The sequence below is a fragment of the Punica granatum genome, chromosome 1 (assembly GCF_007655135.1).
Source record: "Punica granatum isolate Tunisia-2019 chromosome 1, ASM765513v2, whole genome shotgun sequence".
NCBI classification, from domain to species: domain Eukaryota; kingdom Viridiplantae; phylum Streptophyta; class Magnoliopsida; order Myrtales; family Lythraceae; genus Punica; species Punica granatum.
In genome coordinates, this window is record NC_045127.1 from 1,010,132 (window position 1) to 1,034,063 (window position 23,932).

At 37.4% G+C, this 23,932-nt stretch overlaps 4 protein-coding genes across 4 annotated transcripts; all 4 read right to left on the reverse strand.

Annotated features, from left to right (window-relative positions):
* Positions 1-3,870: 3,870 nt before the first annotated feature.
* On the reverse strand, positions 3,871-5,979 carry LOC116195933. The gene has a single exon (XM_031525370.1). The coding sequence runs from the start codon at positions 5,833-5,835 to the stop codon at positions 4,273-4,275; it is 1,563 nt and encodes a 520-aa protein (XP_031381230.1). The 5' UTR covers positions 5,836-5,979; the 3' UTR covers positions 3,871-4,272.
* Positions 5,980-10,234: 4,255 nt separating this feature from the next.
* Positions 10,235-11,046, reverse strand: LOC116193040 (probable LRR receptor-like serine/threonine-protein kinase At4g31250). The gene is made up of 2 exons (XM_031521772.1): positions 10,936-11,046; positions 10,235-10,765 (listed from the first exon to the last, which is right to left on the reverse strand). The coding sequence occupies exons 1-2, from the start codon at positions 11,044-11,046 to the stop codon at positions 10,235-10,237; spliced, it is 642 nt and encodes a 213-aa protein (XP_031377632.1).
* A 5,450-nt stretch (positions 11,047-16,496) lies between these two features.
* Positions 16,497-19,757, reverse strand: LOC116194315. Its single transcript, XM_031523107.1, has 4 exons — positions 19,156-19,757; positions 18,713-19,028; positions 18,072-18,617; positions 16,497-17,352 (listed from the first exon to the last, which is right to left on the reverse strand). Exons 1-4 carry the CDS (start codon positions 19,731-19,733, stop codon positions 17,239-17,241), a joined length of 1,554 nt encoding a protein of 517 aa, XP_031378967.1. The 5' UTR covers positions 19,734-19,757; the 3' UTR covers positions 16,497-17,238.
* Positions 19,758-23,090: 3,333 nt separating this feature from the next.
* LOC116192694 (transcriptional regulator TAC1-like) lies at positions 23,091-23,699 on the reverse strand. Its single transcript, XM_031521304.1, has one exon. The coding sequence runs from the start codon at positions 23,697-23,699 to the stop codon at positions 23,196-23,198; it is 504 nt and encodes a 167-aa protein (XP_031377164.1). The 3' UTR covers positions 23,091-23,195.
* Between the last annotated feature and the right edge of the window lie 233 nt (positions 23,700-23,932).

The window sequence follows — 23,932 nt, forward strand, 5'->3', positions numbered from 1 at the left end:
AGAAAAAGTAACGATTGTGTTGTTGAATTATAGAAAAAGTAATGAATAGTTGAAAGAATTTAGTATTAAAAAATAAATTGAATAGTAATTAAAATAAAAAATGAGTAAATTAATGATTTGGTCCTCGAAAGATGCAAGTTATATCAAATCTGACCTCAAAAATTTTTTTACATCGAATTGAATCTTGAGAGATTAAATGTACATCAAATCCAACCTTTCATCAATATGCCGTAAAAAAGTGGATGAAAAAATATGATATGATATTTAACGGCTAATGTAGCATTGTTTGATTGTTTCTTCCAATTTTTTTTATTATTCACCATTCATGTCTGGCTTAAAAAAATTATTTTGTACAGTTCCCTCACTTTTTAGTTAGAGGCGGGAAAAGCTTGCTCTGTATATATCTAAAGAGGCGGGATTTTTTCGATCAGAAGTCATATTGGAGAAGTATCAGAGGAGAGGAATCGCTTCATTTGGAGAGTATTGAAGTGGTATGATTTATCGGGTTAGACGGGTTGGTGTGCATAATCGTGAGGCTGCTGCTCTGCTTGTGGCTTCGAACGTTGAAAGGTAGGTAAGATAATTTACTTTTACATTGTCGGTTTTGTGGTCCCCTACTTGCCCCTGTGTTTGCATGTACATTGTGGTCCCTTACTTGAGTCATTTTGCTTCATTGCGGTCCAAAACATTATAAAGTTCTCTTTTTTCTATTTCGACGGTGTGTGAAATATGATTTTGCTTCTTGAGACAGTTGCAGTATGGCTTGGGAGTGCATGGATTTGATATGCCATCACGGGGGAAGGTTTGTTTCAGAACCCATTGCAGTATGTTGGTGGCGTCGGTAGACGTATTCCCACATGTAGATGTTGGTACATTATCCTTCATAATCATTAGGAATATGTTTAGTGATCACTATATAAGCAAACCAAGGGCTTGCTGGTATGCCATGTCTGGAGTGAGAATGGAAGAATATGGGCTGCAACAGTTAAACACTGATGATGATGCAAGAATCATGATTGCTAATGTTCATGGATATAATAAGGTGCATCTCTATTATGAGCACCAAAGAGATAATCCTGAGGAGATTAGTGATGAGGAGGCTATCGAGTTATTGGCATAATAGAAAGAGAATAAAGAGAAGTAAGAGAAGCACAAGAAGCAATAGCAAGAGATGTGGAACAAAGAATGTCTTAAATAATTTTATAAATAAATTAATATAAATTTTGAATAATTCATCAGAAAATATTTATCTATATAATAATTTTAAAAAATTCTAAATAAAAATTTTAAAATTTCATCAATACAAATGTAAATAGGAAGCATGAGAGAGGACCCGTGAACACTGAATGGAGAAGTTATTTCATATTTGATATGTTCGTTAGAGTCAATAATTATAGGAAAGAACATGATAAGTAGTTTCTATAGTGGAAAAGTATGAAAAGGTGGCTTGAAAATTCAAAGGTCATGAGAAATAATAGGTATAAATTGATTTTTGGAACTTGAAAAAAATAAAAGGATTATGATCGAATAAAAAGAATATGGACATTTTTTTCTAATAATTCGCAAAGTCAAATAATAAGAGTAATTAAAAGGAGAAGCAATTAAAAACTGAAAGAAAAAATAGAAAAGATATAAATGTAAATAGGAATGGGGAGAGAGGAATCATGAACATTGAATTAAGAAGTTTTTTTTTATGTTTGATGCGTTTGTTAGAGTGAATAATTATGAGAAAGAACATGTTAGGTAGTTTTTACAGTGAAGAAGTATGAAATGGTGCATTGAAATCAAAAGGTAACGAAAAATAATACGTAAAAGTTAGTTTTTCTATTAAAATAAATGAAAAGATGTCACGCTATTGAAAAGATGCGATATTTAGTAGCACTTATATTATTTGAGTAAATGCTAAAATAATACTATTATTAATTTAACAAGGGAAAAAATGAAAAAAAAATGATAGAGAAACACTTTGGAAAGTGACATACTTTAAAAGAGATGTACCAAGTTTAACTCGGCTAGGGCAATATATGATAGCACATGTGAAGCAACGAATGTTGAGAATGAATAATGAATAGAAAGTTGAAAATGTAAGAGTAAAAAAAAATCATACTACCAAAACACACTAAAACTATGAGAGTAAGAGTTATGAAAAGAAATATAGAAATTTATGAAGGATACATGTATTTTTTGGAACAAAAATTGGAAAAATAGGAAATTTTCAAAACAATCATGTGATTCATAGTGATGAGATAAAGAATGTATGAACTTATTAGGATAACAGACGTTGAAAACGAACATATTATGCAATGAGATTTTAAAACTATAAATCGTTAAATAATAATATAACAGACTTGCCTGTAATGAATGACTAACTCAGTTAAAAGAGACTTATCATATTTTTCTACATAGTATGAATTAATAAAAATTTCACACCGTGTTGAGATATACGTGACCAGAAGGGTGTTCCGGATGATTTAGGATAGCTCATATATTTATTATTCTTACAACTTCCAATAAGTCCCTGATGAAAACCATTTATATGCTTTATATAAAATGTATATTTTTACCCAAAAAAATAACGTATACCAAACAATACACAACCACGCCTGTATTAATTAGTTGCACAACTGTAGAGCGCATTGGAGGATAGAAAAGACCATGTCAATCTATATATATATATAGATAAAGAAGTGATATAGAAAAAAAATCAAATATATAGAAATATATTTTCACGCTGCGAGAATTTTATCCCTTAATGACTATAGTCACTATAGAGTATACCGAAAATATATATATCAAATGGTAATTTAAGGATATAATAAATTTAATTAGAGGAGAGTTTGGACAAAATAACAAGTGCAGACAAATAGAAGTGATGCAGATTGGACATGAAAGCTGGAGCAGAGAAGCAGAAGTGATGCAGATTCGACAACGTCAGAGGGGAATAAGCGCTGAACTATTTGAACAATCCACGTTGATTGTAATTTCTTATTTTTAGTTCAGACTTTTCTTATTAAGTGTAAATAATTTAGTGTGAACCATTTCATTATGGACAAGTATAAGAAAAAAAGCTATCTCACATATGAAATTTATCTATAGATGAAAAACCTCGTGGAGCATAAATAAGAATTAAAATGACTCGTCCAACCGAATTTAGTTGTTCTAATTTAATACAGCAGGGGCTATATATAATGTTGTCATATAACTTTGACAACTAATCTAGAACGAACACTCTCCCATTATAAAATTAAATTTGACCGATAAAACAAAAGGGGATGAATTTTAAATTATAAAAAAAATCTTCATTTCAGGTACAATCTAGCACACCTACTTCCCATGATCAAATTTTCATAACGATGTATAAAAATTTGGATACAAACGAGTGGAAAGGATTGGTTTTCTTGTTTTGTCTTTAGATAATATCTAATATAATGATTGTTGTAATAGGGTTTTCTTCTTTTAACTATTGTTACAGTTTTTGACGATTTATATTTGTTATTGATGTGACATATCGTAATGTGGGCGTTGTTGTTGTTAATGGGCCTAGCTCGAGATCTATTGCTTCGACCCAGGCCTGAACCCAGGAACAATTTATTGATTGGCCTTGTTTGGATTGTAAGTTAAAAAACTTTAATTTTAACTTTAATTTAACTCAACTAACTACACAATAAAAACACACATTTCTCAAGTAAAAAATTTTAATTTTAACTTTAACTTAACACACTACACAACAAAAACACATATTTCCCAAGTCAAATTTATACTCTCATCTCATTTGTCATTTTCCACAATCAAAATTAAAATCAAAATCAAAGTTACTTTAACTCTGAAACCAAACGTACCGTAAGGTACGGTCAGATATCTCTCACGGAAAAAATATCTGTCATACCATTGTCGTAAGAAACTCTTCTTTTCATAAGCACTTCATTATTTCACCATAATACAAATAAAAAAGAAAAAAAGAAACAAAGAAATTAAAAAGGATGACTAGTTATACTTAGGCATCCGTTAATCCCTAATCAATTAAAAAATAAACTCAATCCAACTAATTAATTACTCCTAATGAACCAAATCCCATTGCTAAACAAGGGTGAAAAAAGGAATAATTGTGCAAATATATAATTTTTTTTCGGTTATAAAGGTTAAAGGAGGTACATAGCCTAATATAATGTAACAAATATATAACTTCGAAAAGTTAAGCCAAGCCATCAAATTAATATGTAACCTTTTAAAACTTACCCAAAAAAATGTGTAACCTTTTAATCAGATAATCAATTAATTGATCTTCCCGCCAAAGCAAGACCTGTTCTCACACCTAAATATGCAGCTCAATCCCACCAGCACCTCCACAATGGCCGCCTCCATCTTCTCCAAATCTGAGTAATGCAATGTCTGGACTAGCAACACTGTCGGCCCCGTGTCGAACCTCTGCTTCTCCAGGGTCCGCTCCGACTGCCATCTCATCGTGTCATGGGCCACCGGGGCCAGCCACTCCATTATGGCCTCGAGTGCGTCCCTCCAACCTTGTGCCAACCTACCCTCCCCTTCGATCTCCTCTTCCTCCTCATCATCTTCACTATTACTACTACTACTCCTACTACTACTATAATCCTGATCTTGATCCATGATATTGCTTCTCCTCAATTTCGCCCTCACCTTCGTTCTCAGCCTTGACGGTAGCATGTCGTACATAAAGCCCCTAGCATCCTCCCCAATACTGGTGGGAGTGTTCAAAAATCTCTCTGCCAGAATTATCACATTAGCATACAGTAAGGCCAGTCCCGAGCCTCCAACTGTTGACTCCGGGGCTGAGTGGAATACTGTAGTCGGGCGGCTCTGCATCCTCCCACACCCCGAGAGAAGACACGTATCTTCCGGGACAAAGAGGTTCATTTTCAACTTCCGGCTATAGATTTTTGCCGAACCCGACCTATTCTCGCTGGTCTTGGGCATTGGACCCGAATTGCTCACTGCCCGTTTCGCCCATCCAGTCATCTCAGTGTGGACCCAGATGCCCCTAATTTGCGGGCTGTGCTTGTGAGGCCACTCATTTTTTGAGTTGGTCGTGAGATCCGTCATGTAGGATCCGAACACGACACATATCCGCATAAACACGACGCACACAATCCTGGCCATCAGGCCGACACACTTATCCATTTTCTGGCTCCAAAGGGATGCATCCTTGTACCGCCGCACTTGCTTCCGCTGGAAGGCAATCTTGCTTTCAAAGAGGTCACAGTTAGCCTTCTGTAGGGTCGATTGGTTTGTTACCGTAGGGCCTGCGGGTGCATTCTTCCTCCACTGTTGGAGCTTCCGCTCTGATTTTTCCATCTCTGCAAGTGTCTCCAGGGCTGAGTACAGGCTCGCAGTCGCCGAGGTGAGCTTCTCCATCTTCTCGACAATTCGGTCAGCGTTCCGGGAGGCAAATTCGAGCCGCCCAATATCAATCAACCCTTGCTTTAGATCAGCATACACGAGGTCGAACCTATTTAAACCTAAATCGGAGCACTTCCGCCCCATGACAGAGATGGTATTGGCAACGCTATCTAGGGCTTCCAGCCTTTCGGCACATGCGAGTTTGAGGAGGTAGGCCTCGTCTCGGGAGTTCAAGTAGGCTACACCTTCTGACCGAAGGACCTCTTTCTGGAGGTTGTCAACCTCGTCATCGGTGAGGGATCTGTAGAGGGAGATGAGGCGGGACATTGTCTTGGCGGTGTCGAAGGCGAGGATCCCGAGGGAGGTGGGAGAAGGTTGAGAGGACTTGTCATGGGATCGGAAGAGGAGGGAGGCGGAGATGGAGGTGGCAGCGGAGACGCGAACCATGGTTGCAGCAACCATGGCCTCTCGATCGATAGAGATATCGTGGCAAAGATAGAAGTGTTCCTCTTTTATTGTCCGATCGTGTCTAGTGGTGGTTAAGTTTTCTGGTCGTGATGTTCTGAATTAGCGAGGGTTTAAGAGGTTGAGAGGTGAGAGAGAGACATTAAGTTGGAGGTTATTATATATGAAGGGTGAGAATTGGAGCTTGGAGACGTATTTTGAGGGTTTGGGAATGGCAGACGCGCTTTTTTGGGTACCCCCGCTCCCTCGCGGAAAGAGCCTACGAAAATTCCATGTCAACATATGATATATGATATTAAACGGGGAAAATAACACCGCACAATGCATAATTTTTTCGAAAATCACACATAAGACAAAATTATTTCACGGGACAATACATATTTTTTTTTAATCACCGTGTAGTACGCTGTTGGTATTCCGTCAAGAATTGGACGGTTTCTAACGTAGTAATCTTTTTAAGAGTACTTTCGCACAAAATGAAACTTGAGAGACTAAGTTATATTAAATAAAATAAAAAATATAAAACTACATAAAAAATCAAAAAATATAAAAGGGGAAAAGGCTGGTTGAGGTCAAGGGTTCCCCCATCGGCCACCCAGCCCCAAATGGAGTCGCCGCCCTGCTCAGACAAAGTTGACAACCCCAATCGAGGGGTCATTGACCGGGGGAGGAGCTCCCATCCCCTCCAATTTGGGGGATCCCAGCCGTCGGGTCCCTCAAATTGGGGGGAGGGGATGGGGTGGTTGTTGGGGGCTCCATCTTCGGCTATCCACACCCCAATTGGGGTCGGTCACCTCAATTGGGGGGTCGGTGGCCGGTGGAGAGCCCCCCGTCCACCTCTTAATCGGCCACCACTTCTCTCTTTGTATTTTTTTAAAAATAATTTTTTATATTTTAATCTTTTGTGCGAAAGTACTCTTAAAAAGGTTGTTACGTCAGAATTCCATTCAATTCTCGACGGAATACTAATATTGTGTTACATGGTGATAAAAATAAAAATTTCTATATTGTCTCATGAATTGATTTTATTTTGTGCTGTATTTTTGAAAAAAAATTTGTGCTGTGCTGTGTTATTTTTTCGACTAAATATTGTGACTGGCCAGAGCAATGAAACTTTTCCTTAGATATTTGACCCGGTCAATTAATTAACATATGGTGGACCATGATATTCTAGTAAGTCCAGGTATGAACATTATTGTACTAGATTAACATATAGAGTTGATTGTACTAGCTAGTACACCATTTGCTGTACTAACATATTAGTCTGATAAAAATTTTCAGGTTCGGGCTGTCATTTTTATATGTATAGCATGCAAATGACACGGCATGTTATGTTTATAAACGTCAGATTGTATATATTGTCTATTCATCAACAGATCGAAGTACTTCAATCCGCAGCCGGATGCTAAGAATTTGTTCAGTCAATGTGCAATTAATATAAGAACCACGATAGCTGCATAGATTACCAAGAAATGATCCTATTAGAACCACTCGAACTGTGGGTAAGGCATCGACGACTCACAATACAAAATGGACATTGGTTAATTATATTCTCCGTGCAGCCGTGAGTTTTTTTTTTCTCTTTCTTTTTTGAATACATGCGGCCGGGAACTAGATATATTGATGATCATCCCTAGTTAAAATCCATTTGCATTGGGATCAACCTATAAACATGATAACTAAGGGATCCTAAATTCTAAAAATTTAATTAAAATTGCATTGTATATATATAAAAGAGAGAAACTAAAAGTTGAAACAATGAACAGAAGCTTGATCATTCGTAGCTCCTTCGCGGCTCTCTCTCTCTCTCTCTCTGCCCTCCCCCGCGATTATTATTATTATTGGTCAAATTGATAATGATCCCATCGACTTAACTCCATCTATGTAATCAATGGACTGACCTTTTCTTTGCACTCAATCTCTGCTAGTCATGTCATTTGTCTATATATGTGTACATTTTCTTATATATTTTCTCAGTGACCAAGTCAAGTGACAATGACATGACGTACGTCATAAAATTTAGCCGTGCGATTGAAATCTCAGTTTCATTTCATCAATCAATCTTACACGGAAATTAACAATGCGTTTGTTTTCGGAGTTAAAATCACGAATTTGTGATTGTGATTGTGATTATAGAAGAAGACAAAAATATATGGGCCCACCAGTTTGACTTTTGAAATATGAAATAAATTGAAGGTATAAATAATTAATTATAATGAGATTGTATTTTAATAATATATGGGATCCACCAATTTGACTTTTGAAATGTGTGTTTTGTTGTATAGTATTTTGAGTTAAAGTTAAAGTTAAAATCTTAAATCACGACTTTGAAAATAAACGGAGCAATGACACCTGCTAGGTGGGAAGACTGCCTAGCTAGAAACTTTGACCCACACACAAAAACTAATTCTTGAATCAAGTATAGTCGGTGAATTCGCTAGAAGCCACCGAGAACATAACATCCATTAAGGAATTGTATTGATGATGTAATTTCGGACCTAACAAAGCTGGTCTTAGGATATGAAAATCGTACTATGCAATAGGAATGACATCAAAATTTTCGTTCCGCATTTTGGCACATAGTATGGTGAATATATATATATATATATATATATATATTTATTAAAATAAAGCACGAGTTAAATTCTCATAATACCGTATCATCAAAAATAAAAAATAGAGCTCTATTTTTTTATTACGTCATCACTCATGTATTAAGGAAAATTTTCATCATTAATTATGCTGTAAAATATATATTATTTGCGTATAACCCAACAAAATATATACAAGAGAATATAATATCCACACTTATTTCTATATAGATGCCAAAAAAAAAGAAGAAGAAGAAGGAAAAAAAAAGGAAAAGAAAAATTCCAAAACAACATTACAAATATATCCTCTCTAAGCTCTCCCATTTCAAGAAACTCAGAAAGTTAAAGCCATATCCTTTACGAGAAGCAAAAGTTGAAGCTGGAAAACTAGCTAGCTAGCGCTCCCGTTAGTTAAACATCCTTTTTTAATTGACAATATATATTAGAAAATGGTCGACCTACTATAACATGTACATAGTTTGAATGTATTATATATAGGTACATATTATAATTATCTAACCATATATGATTATGTATATCTATATCTGAGTTGAGTCAAGAAGAATTACCAGTCGCCACAGAAGAAGACGAGAAAAGACCAGGGAGAGTTCTCCCCATTCACACGGCCAGTTGGCGCGGTTAAGGTAACACCACCCCCCTTTTCATTGGTTTCACTTTCACTTTCGAAAAAAGATATGCACGAAATGTAACCTTTTTTCTTTGCTGAGCCTGTAAGTTTACTGTTAAATTAACTAGTTTGAAGGGATTGGAGGCGCCCATTTGAAGTGAAGAGAGAAGATGTGAATTGATTATTGTCTGTAGAGTATGAATTTTTTTGGGGCAATATATTTATAGAGTATGATTTGATCACATATGTTATATATTTTCCTCATATTCTAGTAAGTGGCACTCCACACACACACACATATTAAAAGAAGGGGTATTTATCTAAAATGGTCCATGATTTGTCCGTTTTGTCAAATCTATCATATGCTTTTTTTTATCAAATCTATCCCATGGTTTACTTTTTGTATCAAATCTATCCAGGCATTATCTTTTCCGTTGACATCTAACGGCCGTGTTGACGTGGCGCCTACGTGGCAAGTGTGGCCACTATCTCTCCATGTGCCACGTCAGCATGACCGTTAGATGTCGACGAAAAAGATAACGCCGAGATAGATTTGATGCAAAAAGTAAACCATGAGATAGATTTAACAAAAAAAACATAGGATAGATTTGACAAAACGGACAAATCATGAACAATTTTAAGTAAAAATCCCTTAAAAGAATTATTAGGTCTACTAACATTGTTAATTCAAGCAGTTCAATAATTGTTCTCTCAAGCAAGGTTTTCTATCCGAGTCTTGCGAATAGAGAAAATTCACACTGAAAGAGTTTACCTCTTAGTGGACCGACTCGGCTCGAATTAGATTAGTCGATACAAGTTAATTTCTAAATATCATGGTACACACTGAAAAAAAAATCAAGTCTTAAATTTTATTTTGGGTAATATCAGGTCCAAAATTTGATTTGTATCCAAGAAGTTTTCTATGCACCCTCTTCCCATTTTTCTATATAATTCTATGGTCATAACCCATCCTTATCTATAACTTTTACAAATGGAAGGAAGAAAAATTAGCTAATATAACGCTTTGTTTTTTTAAGAGAAAACTATCACTGTCATCCCTGTGTTTACACGTTGTCACCAATTTAGTCCCTCTACTAATTTTGTCACCATATTAACTCAAACGTTTGTCTTTCGCATATCAAAATGGTCCTTGACGTCAGACAAGGTAACGGAAGTCTTATGTGGTTGCACATGTGGACCAAACGACGTCAATTAAATCGTTTTTTAAACCCCAAACACGTGCCTGGTTTGAAACAACACCGTTTGAAGCAAATCCCCGGACTAAGACATTCCCCTGCAGCTCCAATTTGGTCGGTGTCGAGAGCTCAGCGTACTCGGAAGGGATCGAGTCTGAGAACCTGTTATGAGAGAGGGAGACGTCCTCCAAGTGCAGGAGCCCTACCAGGGCCGGCAATGCCTCGAAGATGGAGTTGTTCCGGAGGCTGAGCTTGGTCAAGAAAGCGACACTATGCAGGAAGTTTTCCGGGACCAATCCCGTCAGTTGTATCCCATCGAGCACGAGCTGAACAACGTGCGAGTTCGAGCAGCCAACGCCGACCCACCTGCTCTCGTCCCCAAGGCAAGGAGGCCCGGTCCACCTCTGGTGCAGATCCAACGAAGAGTTCGTGGAGTCCCTGAGCTTCAACAGATCACTCCTCTCACTGGGATACAAGACATCGACATCGACGGGCGCTGAGGTACAGGGCTGCTGAAACAGAGAAAGAAACATGAGCAAACAGAGTACAGTCGCATCGCTACTGAACCTCGGGATGTTCGAGCTCATGATCAAAGCTTGCAACCCGAGGCGAAACCAATCATGGGGCGTGCTTCTATTCGGCCGAATGATCGAGAAAATGGGGAGTTTTCTAGTTTGATTACCTTTGTATAATGTTGGGAGTTTGACAAGGCATGCGAGGCAAGATTGGTGGGAGATTCTACAGAGGAAGCGGAGGAAACGAAGGATCCGTCGGAAAGGAACTTTGAGTACATGACCAGTTTCTTCAATGTGGTAATATTTTTGCCACAATTTTCCAATCTCAAGGAGATCTTTTAACCAGTAAAAGTAATTCGACGACAAAACATCTCAAACAGTTGGAGATATATCATATAAACATAAGCATAACAGGCATAGGGCAAACAAGGTCATTTGTATGCTTCTTTTGCTTGGTCTTCTCAGCATTGGTTCTTCGGGGATCAAAGGTTAATGTGGCTTTAGGTCCAACACTTTTGAAAGTACGAAGCATTTCATTCTTATGCGCAGTAGAAGCTTGGACAACCACATCAAAACCAGGTAGGAAAGCAGAGCTCGGAAACTTAGCGGGTGAAGAGTGATTGCCATTGCTTAGGGAAGCACTTGCTCTTGCTTTGCTAAAAACGGTGGCGTTTAAATCAAGTGCTCGGGGATTTGCTTCAAACGGTGTCGTTTTAAACCAGGAACGTGTTTGGGTTTAAAAAATGATTTAATTGACATTGTTTGATCCACATGTGCAGCCACGTAAGACTTCTGTTACCTCGTCTGACGTCAAGGACCATTTTGATATGCGAAAAGCAAATGTTTGAGTTAATATGGTGGCAAAACTAGTAGAGGGACTAAATTGGTGGCAATGTGCAAGCAGATGAATAACAGTGATAGTTTTCTTTTTTTTTTAAACTGTCCATTGAAAAATAAACTGTTAAATTGTAAACTACACGCTTAAAGGATAAATGAGTAAATTCATATATTTTTTAGGGTTAATTACCTAAAAAATACAAACTTTACACATTTTATTAATTATAGCATGAACTTTTTTCTTAACCTAAAAATGCATAAACTATCAATTTAATATCAATGTTAGCACGACATTCATTTTTTCGATCGGTAGGCCTCAACGACAACCACTAGCCGCCTAATTGGGATTGCCCATGACAGCAGAGATCTCCGGTGACTGCAATTAGGGGTATGGTGGCAACTAATGAGACTCTCGCCAATTATCCCCTTCATTTTTTTCTTGATTTTAAATTTTTTTCAAATTCGGGCAGTGAGGGCATTAACGGGGCCAATTGTCGTCCCAATAAGGTCGCTGACGACCTCGGCTACCCCGATTGGAGGGTGTGGCCATCAATTCTCGTTTAAATTAACATAAAAATTGAAACGTGCTAAAATTGATATCAAATTATTACTTCGTGGATTTTTAGAATAAAAAAAAGTTCTCGTTAGAATTGATAAAATGTAAAAAGTTTTTGTTTTTTAGGCCATTAATCCTATTTTTTTACCACGTCTTACATAATATGGATTCTATTCCTAAGATTGAAATATAAGACATTATTTAAAGAAAATAAATGCCGAACTGCTTGAACTGTCTATATTGGTATTTCTCTCCTATTTCTTCTATCTCTTCTCCCTTACATTCTAGTCGCCGGACACACAAACCTTTTTCTTCTTTTTATATTTTTTTTGGTCCATCTAATAGAAAAATAATCATGGTAATACATTTGATACTTTCAGCTAAAATATTTAGTACTTTTAATGTTCATGATTAGTACAAGTATTTATTACTTTTACATTTAGTTCTATTGTTTAATATAATATATATACATTTTTAAAAAGAAGAAGAAGAAGAACAATGAACAAACGAAACATATATAGTTCTCTAATTAAGCTAGCTTTTGTCCGCCTGCTAGCAACTTACTTATCTATTACAAGTACCTGAATATTTGTTTTTTTGGTGAAAACCTGAATATGTATTGAAATATAGAAATATCAGTTTCTAGTACTGTTGGCTGAACTAATTTAGTGTGGAAGGACTGTTTCGAATTTTTTGATTTACATAATGAACAGACTGAAAGAAAAAGAACAAAGAGTAGGGACTTAAATGAAAGGCGACCAACGATTGAGGACTGAAATGTACTCCTATATGCTATCTCTGAATATGTGTAGTCTGTTGGAAGTAGCCCAGCTAATTAAGGCCCATATCTTAAGTTTCCTATGGCCGGGCGTCGGGAACTCAAAAAGTTCTATTTCTGCACGTAGGAATAATGGTACATAAAATTTCTAGAGCACTACTAGAATGAGACGCTAAATAATGTCATATGATTGGATACTATTTCTATTAATTAGATATTTCAACATAAAATCAAGTCATTCATAATTTATATATTTTGCCACTCAAATTGTAATCCCTCAATTATTTATTTAGCGATTTTTACCCACAATAATTTGTACTCATCCGACACATGGCCCAATCACACCGTCACACGTGTCCACACGCGAGAAAAAATGTAATTGGGTAATGGGCGAAACCTGACCCTAATTAATCGGAGTAATACTGAATCAATAGTCTAATTTTTTTGCAAATCTAATTTGGTCTTATTTATTCAACCGATTTGTTTGGTTTTTCATTAGTTCATTCTATCATTTTTAACTAGTTTCTTCGGTTTTCAATAGGTTCATTCTATCATTTCCAATTCCAATCACCGCATTCGATCATCATCTAGCAATAAATACGGAGGTTTCGGTCTTTTCGATCATCAAATTGTTTACACAAACAATTGGTTTTCGCAGTTCTTTGTACCTAGTTGAAAATTTTGTTTACCAGAATTGAAACTTCAACTCCCTCATCAATTTCCCGATGCTTTCAATATGAAAAGAGTCCCCTATTGGACGTTCCACTGTTGCGACGGGAAACTAGTTTCGATTACGATGGCCAATTCCTATCAACATGTTTTGCTTCACTTCGTCAAATTGCGCTATGGCTCAAGGCTTCCCGTAGTACTCTCTGAGATTTCGTCAGAGGCTAGCCATGTTAATCTTTCTCATTTTTTTCCTGACCTACGATCAGTTTTTCTTTTTGGCAACAATAATTTTCTTATGTTATTCCATGATATTGAGGGATATTTTGCATTTTCGGTAAGTTGATATCTTCTGAGAATATTTCATTCGTTAATTGAGTTAATTTTTCTTTCTAAAACTATTTTGTATTATTGGTTCAAACTAATTGTCTTATCTGCTAGAGCTCATTTATGTTATAAATAGTTTTAAGGATATAAATTTCTTTATGAGATAAAACAAAAGTATCAGTAAAGATGACCATAATAAAAAACTAGTAAGTTTAATATTGGCCTAAGGCAATTATATAATTCGCATAAGCAAATCTAACTAAAGGGATAACAATGAGTAATTATTAAATGCTTTGAGCATTAATGATTTTGGTCGATTGAATGACTTGCCAAAGTCGACCTTCATATCCTATTCTTATTTATAGTCTCGGTTGTTGATGAATGTCGTAACGGTGAGGACCATTTGATAGAAACAAATACTCGGAATATAGCTAATTTTTATTTTGTTTATTTATATTGGCACAAACTAATTGTAATGTTTGCCATAACTCATTTGTGCTATGAATATTCTTAGGGATATAAATTTCTTTAAGAGGAAAAACAAAAGCATCGGAGATGACCCTGATGAAAAACTAATAAGTTCGTATATTTATATATTGGCCTAGACCAATTTTATAATCCGCTTAAGCAAATCTAACAAAATGAATTTTAGAGAGTAATTAGGGGCTACCTCAATATTTTATTCCTATTTATAGTTTCAATTGTTGATGAATGCAACAATGATGACGACCACTAATAGAAACAAATATTTGGAACATGGCTAACTTTTATTTTGTTTCTTTATATTGGTTCAAGCTAAATGTCATATTTGTCAGAGCTCATTTGTACTACAAATAGTTTAAGGAATATAAATTTCTTTAGGAGGGAAAACAAAAGTATCAATGAAGAGGACCATGATGGAAAAACTAATAAGTTTGTATATTTATATATTGGCATGGGCCAATTTTGTAATCCGCTAAACAAATCTATCTAAAAGAATAATGGCGAGTTATTGTATGGTTAGAGGTACACGACAAGTAGATGAATCGTGTTTTTCAAATTTTTTTTAATCTATTTTCCTAAATTTAATTTACTTTTAAAATTTCATAATTTTAGGAATAGTGATCCTCATAAAATCTAACATTCCATAAGAAAATGGAATTGTTCATTGACCTGAAGCCACCATCGACGACGACGTTCATCGTCTTTAAAATATGTTGAGCCTTATTGCAATAATCTCATTTCCTTTTCAGAATCTTGTTGTCGTTTCATAACTTTATGTTCCGCTATGTTGTGTTCGTCCAAGTCCGATCTTCATCCAACTGCACAATAAGACAACTATTGGTAGTTGTCTTTAGCCCATAGGAGCATGGTCGGACATAAATCGTTCATGAAACTTAATCATAAATTTACTAAATTCATTCGTTTGATTCACTTGATTATATATTGTTTTATTCGGTTGTAATTCTCCAAATGAAAACCTAAGTCTGTCTTTCTAATCTCTGGCGATGATGGATGCCATGGCTGATGGTGCTGTTTTAGAAGAATAACTAAATGTTTAAACCTAGTCTACGAATCATATTGATAAATTTGACCCAATTTAATTTTGAACAGTTTTGTATTAAATTGGTTTTCTCGAAAAGCCTTTCGGTCCAAAAAAGTCAGGTCGAATTTGTCGTAGTTCGGGTAGGAATAGTTAAAGTGTCGGGTAGTAATTGTGACACGTGTAGGTGTATACATGTGACACACAATCAATCCAACATATTTGATCGTTTTTAAATGTGACCCGATGATATTGTAACAAGATTAACAAAACTGCGGGTTAAAATGTAAGTTTTAATACTTAAAGGGTAAAAAAAAAAGTATATGTTCCACCATAGAATATTATTTAGTGTCTCATGCTAGAATTTTCCAAATTTGTATCGGTACATAAAAATTATATTTGTACATGAAATGGTTGAAACTTTATATGGAAAAATTCATCAAATTGTTAAACTTAATGTGGAAATTCATCAATAAATCTCCTTTCATTAGTGTTCCTATTATTTCCTTTCCTTTTCTAAGAAACTGGATGGCGACCCACGCATACCACGCGTTTAATCTGAAAATAAATTTATATGAAATGCATTCATTTGTTAAGTTTTGACATTAATTTCGTCATTACGATCCTAGTTATTTTTCCACTTTTTTTTATCTCAATTATCTCACGTGATCAATAAAATTAAAAGAAAAAAAAAGATCACAGCCACATTTGATGAGTTAGCGGGGAGAGAGAAGAGGGAGGGAGGGAGAGAGAAATGTGAAAAGGGTGGGTAGTTTTTTTTATTGGTATAAGTTTACAATTATGCCTTTAATGTAATGATTATTAAATAATATAACATAAACTATAGGGGTAAAATAGGAAATAGAAAGTTAAACGGAGGATCTCCTTGTCCTCTTTGAGGTAGTGTAGATTTAGGTACATGATCTCTTTTTGGCTAGAATATACGTACAAGATTAACTAGCAGATCATTTCCATGATTGATTGCAAGTTAATTAATTACCTCGGGCTGTATATCTCTATTTACCGAGTCAAGATTTATGTATGTCAAGAACCGACGAAATCACATCAAGATCCGCTCTTATCATGAATTGATAATCAGGACAAGCTGCGTGGAATCACCATTTCCACCGATCGACCTGAAAATTTTTCGAGACTCTACATGGAATTTACCGAAAATTAATTCGCGGACACGTATATGAGTTGTGATGGCCCCCCCACTCCCCTACTAATCTATTTTTCGTGGCTAATTAAACTCCAATAAGATCAGCCCAGGTCAAGAAATGTATGATCTAACTGCATGCAGTAATCGCCAGAACGTACGGCAATGTCTCCTCTCCGGCAGCTCGCTCCGCTCTTCTTGCCTTAATTGCCTTTAGGGTAAATTACACTGATGGTCCACAAAGTTTTATAAATGTTTCAATATGCTATAAAAAGTTTTTTTTTGTCATTTGATGGTACAAAATGTTTCAAAATTGTTTCAGTATAATATAAATCGTCATCTCGCCATTGACACCGTCAAACCGACGCTGATAGTGCAAAACCGATTTTTGTGGAATGTTATATGATGGTGCAAAATGTTTTGAAGTTGTAACTTAATAATACAAAATGTTTTACCTTAGTTACACCATGATGCAAAATTTACAGTCTTATAAAGGACAACTTGACGGCGTCAATGGTGAAATAATTTTGAAATATTTTATCAAATTGTAAAAAAAAAAATTTATAACATATTAAAATATTTATAAATTTTTTTGGACCGTAGTGTAATTTACCTTGACCTTTAATTAACGTGGTGTTACGCTGTCCCATGGATTGCAGCTTCTGATCATGACCTCCACGACATTAATGTCTGTGTCATCCCCACCGTTGACTACCTCGCAGCACTGTCTACGTGGCGCCTGCCCACCAATATATACATAATACGTATCAGAAACGAAACTTATGCTGGTCAATCGCTGCATTAAATTCAAACTAGTTAATGGGAAATAGATAAATTATTTTAGATTTTGGACCAGTAATGCAATGATTTCAGTTGAGCGAGCATTGCGGAAGAAATGGTGGACCAAAATTTCATTCCCTCCATTATTAGCTGACTTGCACTCGCTATGGAACATTTGTTGGCACATACAACGGTAGAAAAAAGGAAATTCTATAATGCGGGAAAAAAAAAAGAACATATGATGTGGGAAATCAAGAAATCTACGGCCAGCTTTCCGCCGGATTAGTTATTTGATTTCCAGCTTTTCCTTTTCCAACAAAAGTCGGGTTCCGGTTATTTTCACTTTCCCTCCTCTCTCAAAACCATTCCAAGTGTAAGCTTCACACTAACCAAACAATTATTTTACTCGTTCCATCGATTGGATTTCGGTTGTCAAAATTCTGAGTCACATGTGAACTAAACTGACATGAACATTGGGTCTTAATTAATCAAATCTTATTTCACTAGCGATGGGTGGTCGGACAAGATTTCGGGACAAGTTAAAGTCAGTGGGCATGTAATGTAAATTTGATGATGATCTACGGTCAACTAATTTCTACCAAAATTTTGACAATTATTGCTTTGAAATGGAAATTTTCCCCCCTCCCCTCTTATGGGAAGATAATATTTTCTGCTTACCTTTTTCCACAAGTCGGGATTGAACTTGGAAGCCCTGACGTTGAACCGTTCAACGCCCCGAGCGGCAACATATTCATGTCGGTCACATCCCTTCCCTCCGTCAACGTGCCTCCTGTAGGTGGTCACCGTCTCGCCTGTCGACCCGCTGTCATATGCCCCGTCCAAGAAATAAATCACGGGCTGCTTGCACGGGTTCGCACTCACGGGCCGGGTGTTGAATGTGAACGGCTCGGTGCTCCATGTCCTCCACGTCCAGAAGGTCTGTGGTGCTGTCTCGAGTTCCTTTGCGGTCGGCAGTGAAGGGTAGAGTTGTATTGTGTAACCCCAGGAGATGGAGATCGACCAGTTTCGGGTCAGCTCATGGCAGAAGCTGTGCTGGAGGGTGCGATCGGAGTCCAGTTCGTATGCAGTTCTCAGCCTCTTAAGCGAGTCAGTCCGGGTCAAGGTCGGGAACAGAGGGTCCACGTAGTCGAGGTGGTGGAGGGACACCAAAGGAGCCAACGGGTGCACCGCTAGTAAGCCATAAGGGTTTCCTCGTATATCTACCTGCAACAAGCATATAGAAAGTACGTTAATATATGATTGACCTACATGAAATGCGTTCTGTTCGGTTCTAATTGCGAAAAGTAATGGCCTAGAACCTGGTGAAACCCGAGCTCTCTAGTGATAGGCACGCCAATCTCGCTTAGACAACCCTGGACCTTCTGATCGGAGCCATACATCTTTGCATACCGATCGATGCATCTGTCCAAAATCTTCACGAGCTCAACTGCGAGAGGATAGCTAATGGCAAACCCTCCACCTCCATAAGCCATCGTGTATGAATGGACCACGTCCTGCTCCACGCTCTCCGAATTCGCCCCGATGTAGTACATCTGATCGTGGTCATACTTTGACAGCACCCTGACAAGATTCTCCGTGAAGAAGACAGTGTCATCGTCCCCCATTACGAACCACCTGCATGAATCGGGGATAGAATCATAGAACCAGGGTCATATCATATCATATATGTAGTATAAGTGAGCAACAGATCGAATAAAGTTTACTATCTAGGAGGAGGCCCACCCTCGATTCAGTGTCCCACCTGACATTTGCCAATCCTAGCTCAAAGCTCTCCTTGATGATGCGAGCAATCCGAATGGCTGACCTTGAGCCATACCAGCATGAATACTTGAACCGTGACGTGTCGGATGAGACCCGGTAGGGCGGGGACCCGGCGGGCCAGGTCACATTCTTCTGGGGCCTCTCATCGAGCCACACGAACCCGCGAGTAATGTTGGGCCGCCACCAGAGCTCGCAGTAGTGGCGGCGCTTGTGCCAGGTCCTGGCGGATCCACCGATGCCAAAAAGTATGTGGGAGATGTTGGTGGGGGGCTCAGGATCATTGGAGGCGGGCAGGGTGAATTTGCGGAGGGAGAGGACGGGGACGGGGTCGCGACTGCAGTGGGGACAGGAGAGGAGGAGGAGGTGGGAGTAGGAGAAGGTGAAGTAGAGGAGGAGGGAGAGGGAGGCGACCGTCGATATGACGAAGGCCGATTTCATGAAGAGGGTGAAGGCATCAGTCACTTTGGATGTGGTTATCTGCAGGACCAGCACTCTCCATGCTTTCATTGGGTCTTGAATTGCCGATGAAGGAGAAGAAGAAGGAGGAGGAGGCGGCATTTCTGATCGATAGGAAAATGCAAAAGAAAATGAAAATGAAACAGCCGTTTCCTTGCCGTTGCCTAGACGTTTATATTGATTTTTACTGTGTTTTATTTTAGGAGCGTCTGTTTTAATCTTAGGACTATAACAATCAACCATCGTGATTTTTTTTTTACCTAAACATGACAAAAATAAATCTACTAATCATGATTGTATCATTAAAAATATCGAATCATGTCTCTCTCTCTCTCTCTCTCTCTCTCTCTCTCTCTCTCTCTCTCTCTCTCTCTCTCTCAACTTCTAGTCTTCTACAACCAAATGCGTGCACGTGCTAAGACAATGGAGCAAATTATATGTGTGTGTTAGATGGGGAAGGTTGCTGTGTTTGGAAGCCCACTACGCGACTACAATAGTACATGGATGAGTCTATGCATATGAATTCCTCGTATAAAGTATTAGTAAAGTATCATTTATCTGTCCCAATCAATTGAACCAACCAGCTATGAAATACAAAGGTTTTTTTCTCCATTTTGATGGGCGACCACTTTTTTCCTATCCAAACGAATCTGCCTAAAGAATTTGTGGATTCCAGCAATCTCTCAATTATTGACTATTATATATACAGTCGGATATTTCCCTCAGAGGTCGAGATTCTGGTCTACACCGATTGATAATATTTTCTACAACATATCCTAAACAGAATTTCCTGTTGGTGTTGGCGAAGTGGGAAGGGAAACACATGCATTTGATATCTATTTTAAGCGAGTGATATGATTAAATGTAATGGAAAATCGTGTGATTGCACACACCGGACTTGCCATGTAAGTTTTTGATTGAGCTGAGGAAAGATCTATTCAAATGACTATTGGACGATACTGTGCTACACTCTTGCTTGTTAACCTAGAGATTACAGGGTCGATACTTATGTGGGACTAACTGTGTCCTTTTATTAATTATTTATGATTTCTCTTTTATTTCATTAGGCGATGAATCTCCTTTATAAAAAAAAAAGAAGACTATGGGACAGAGGCAGACTTCGGTTTTGGACAAATTCAGGAGTAATTTTGTGATCAAGCAAGCCCGCCCATTGATCCATCATGCATCACTGTGCAATGGGCCTCAAAGCAAGAGTTGATAAAATTCTGATGGGCCCATATTCTGCATGTATTCATGGAAGGACAATTGGTTTTCTCGCTCAATTTCTGTTTTCTTGGAAAGCAGTAAGCAGTCAATTTCATTAGCTAGATACAACTTGGCCTTGGGAGCTTTTACTCTAAGCTAATGTGTGCAGAAAATAATCCCCCAAAACTACATATTTTTTTTATTCTTACTTAATTGCTTAATTAATAAGGTAATTTTTGAAAGTTGCATTGGTACCCCTAAACTTTTCTCTAATTGCAAGTAGGTCCCATTTGTGTCAAACATGGAAGAGGAGGGGGGAGAGAGGTAAAAAGAGGGGGAAGGGCACAACTTCATGATTCTAGGCGGTGGGGCTTTGGGGTGGGTCACCATCACCCATGTCGAGATCCACAAATTGAAATGTATTTGTCTTTGTTTAGTTTTGGTGATCTTAGAGGCCCCCGCCAACCTTGTCTTGGCAGTGGTGGTAAGGATCGGAGCCACCACTATCTAAAATTGCACCTCTCACTCTATTCAATTGGAAAGGAAGAGGAGTATATTTCGGGCGGTGGAAGCCTTGACTAGCCACCACTGCCCAAATGAGGTTGCGGGCGACCCTCGATGGTGCCACTGACCTTGTCCCGGGCGGTGGTGTTCGGAGTAGGAGCCTCCATCGCCCCTCTCAGTCGATGCTTCTCATATTTGCTCTTTCTTTTTTCAATAGTTTTGAAATTATTTTAATTAATAAGTGTACAAAAATGATGGGAAAAGTGTAAGAAAGAGAAGTTTAGTTGCATTACGTGAATACTGAATATAGCATAAAATGATTCATAGTGTTGGGCACTTACTACTTTTTCACCCACCAAATAAAATTTACTTATTCTATTAACTCATTTCCTTAAACACTTCAAAGATCAGCACTTGATGATAAGTTGAAACAAACACCACCATAATTTCTACATGTTCAATTTAAAAACAGTTGCTTATTGATTTTTTTTTTTAAAATACCAACGTGGATTGATTCAGGTGGTTTAATGCTTAACACTTAATCAAAGTCTCTAGTTCGAATTTTGTAAATGGAGAAAACCCATGAAAAAGGATAATTTTACTTTTCAGTAGATTAACCTGGTTCGAACTTGTATTAGTCAGGGCCATTAGGCTTTAGATAGCAGGTGGCGCACAATGGAAAAATAAAAATGTTAATATTTGAGCAATAAAGTATATCAATTTATGGCGACCAATCTAGAGTTGCTCGACAATCTTCTAATTGAAAGTCATGCTGGACTACAAAGAAACGTTCAATTGAGTACTAAGGAATAAGGACGACAAGAATATAAGAATAATTACGACAGTAAATTATCATATTCTTTACATTAACCATATATGTTTTCTCCTCAAACTTATACGAGGCCAAAACCTACAGACCTAGTCCATGCTAGCTATCACAATCCAACTACCGATCTCCTCAATGAATCCAAGAATCGGATACATTCCATACATAAAATTACCTTCTAATTGGTCAAATTTACATGCAAGTTCTATTTTTGTTGCCGAGTAAAAGAATCCGATATCAACGTTGCCTTAGCTCGTTTATGCTTTAATAGCTAAGTTATATATTTCCATCTGGATTTCTAAAGGACGACAAGATAAAAGACTTGATGCAAACAAGTTCAAAAGTTAACCGGAAGTAATCGTTGTTTTATAGAAAATCGGTCAAACAACATGTAATTAACTATGAGAACGTCTATATATGAAATTTAGGCTGTTCTCACCGCAACAATTTAGGAACGTATAAAACATGTCCTTCGACACAGTTGCTATTCCAAAGTGCACCTCCTTGCGCGCTCTCTCGTAATAAATGTCACTACGGATTAGACCATCTACTCTCTTGGCAGGGTTTATAAGTGTATACGTGAAAGCAAAACTATTATCTATATATGGATATCGTCTATAATAACAGCCTCGGTCCATGCACATTTTAACCTAGAGCATATGTGTAGAGTTTCTGGTTTGGTGTAATAGTCTAAGAAAAATTAATTAGGTACTATCAAGAGAGGGTATAATTAAGTGATGCATTTCTCGCCTGGTAACCTTGAGGTCTTAGGTTCGATATTCTGTGGGACTATCCGTGCGCATTTATTAGATACTTAAGATTTCTATTTCAATGTAATAAACCCATAGATTTCCCTTGTAACCGAAAATAATAATAATAATAATTAGGTGCTAAGAACAAGGGAATTAAGATGAGAGAACGAATGAGTAACCCAAGTCTTAATTTGATTGACATATATCTAATTGTACATCTATACTTAACCTAATTATGACACTCTGCATATATAATTAACCCTAAAAGTATAAATATCAAGAGATTTTTCCGTCATCACGCACCGTTGATCCCGGCTGTGGTTCGTGGCCCAACCGTAGCTCAAGATCCAACTCCGAAGGGAACGAACGCTGCCTCCCATGAATCACCTGATCAATTTTCTTCTCCTTGAGCATCATTTTGTGATGTGACTTCCTGACTTTTTCGTGATCCCCAGTTATCGATGACAAAGATGCAGTTAAAAGCCGCGACTCCTGATCTGTCGGATGTTCCTGATCATCATCAGGACCAGGTTCTGCATGCTGATGATGATCATCGTCAGGGACGTCCTTCAGGTCCAGAACAACTTCGTGTGACTTATCGTCCAGAGATTGCATGATAAGTTTGGCTCGATCTTTCCTGTGAATATTCATGTGGCCTCCGAGAGCTTGTGCGTTCGAGAAGCCCTTCTTGCAGAAGGTGCACGAATATGTCTTCAAGGAAGAGTCTGCAATTTGGTCGGACTTTTCCCTAGTTGAACTCGAAGCATTGGCCTGATCCATTAATTTGTCTACGATCCAATGCAACGGTTTAGCGGAGCTTGTTACTATATATATATATAGGCGACGCAGTCACGGTCAACTATATATATATATATATATATATATATATATATATGTCCGGCCTTTTTCGTATGAAATTTAAGGTTTCGTTAAGGCGGGCAGGTACTTATATACCTACGTTTAGATCTAATTGGCTTTGTTACGAAAATGTAAGTACAATAAACGTGGTTTCA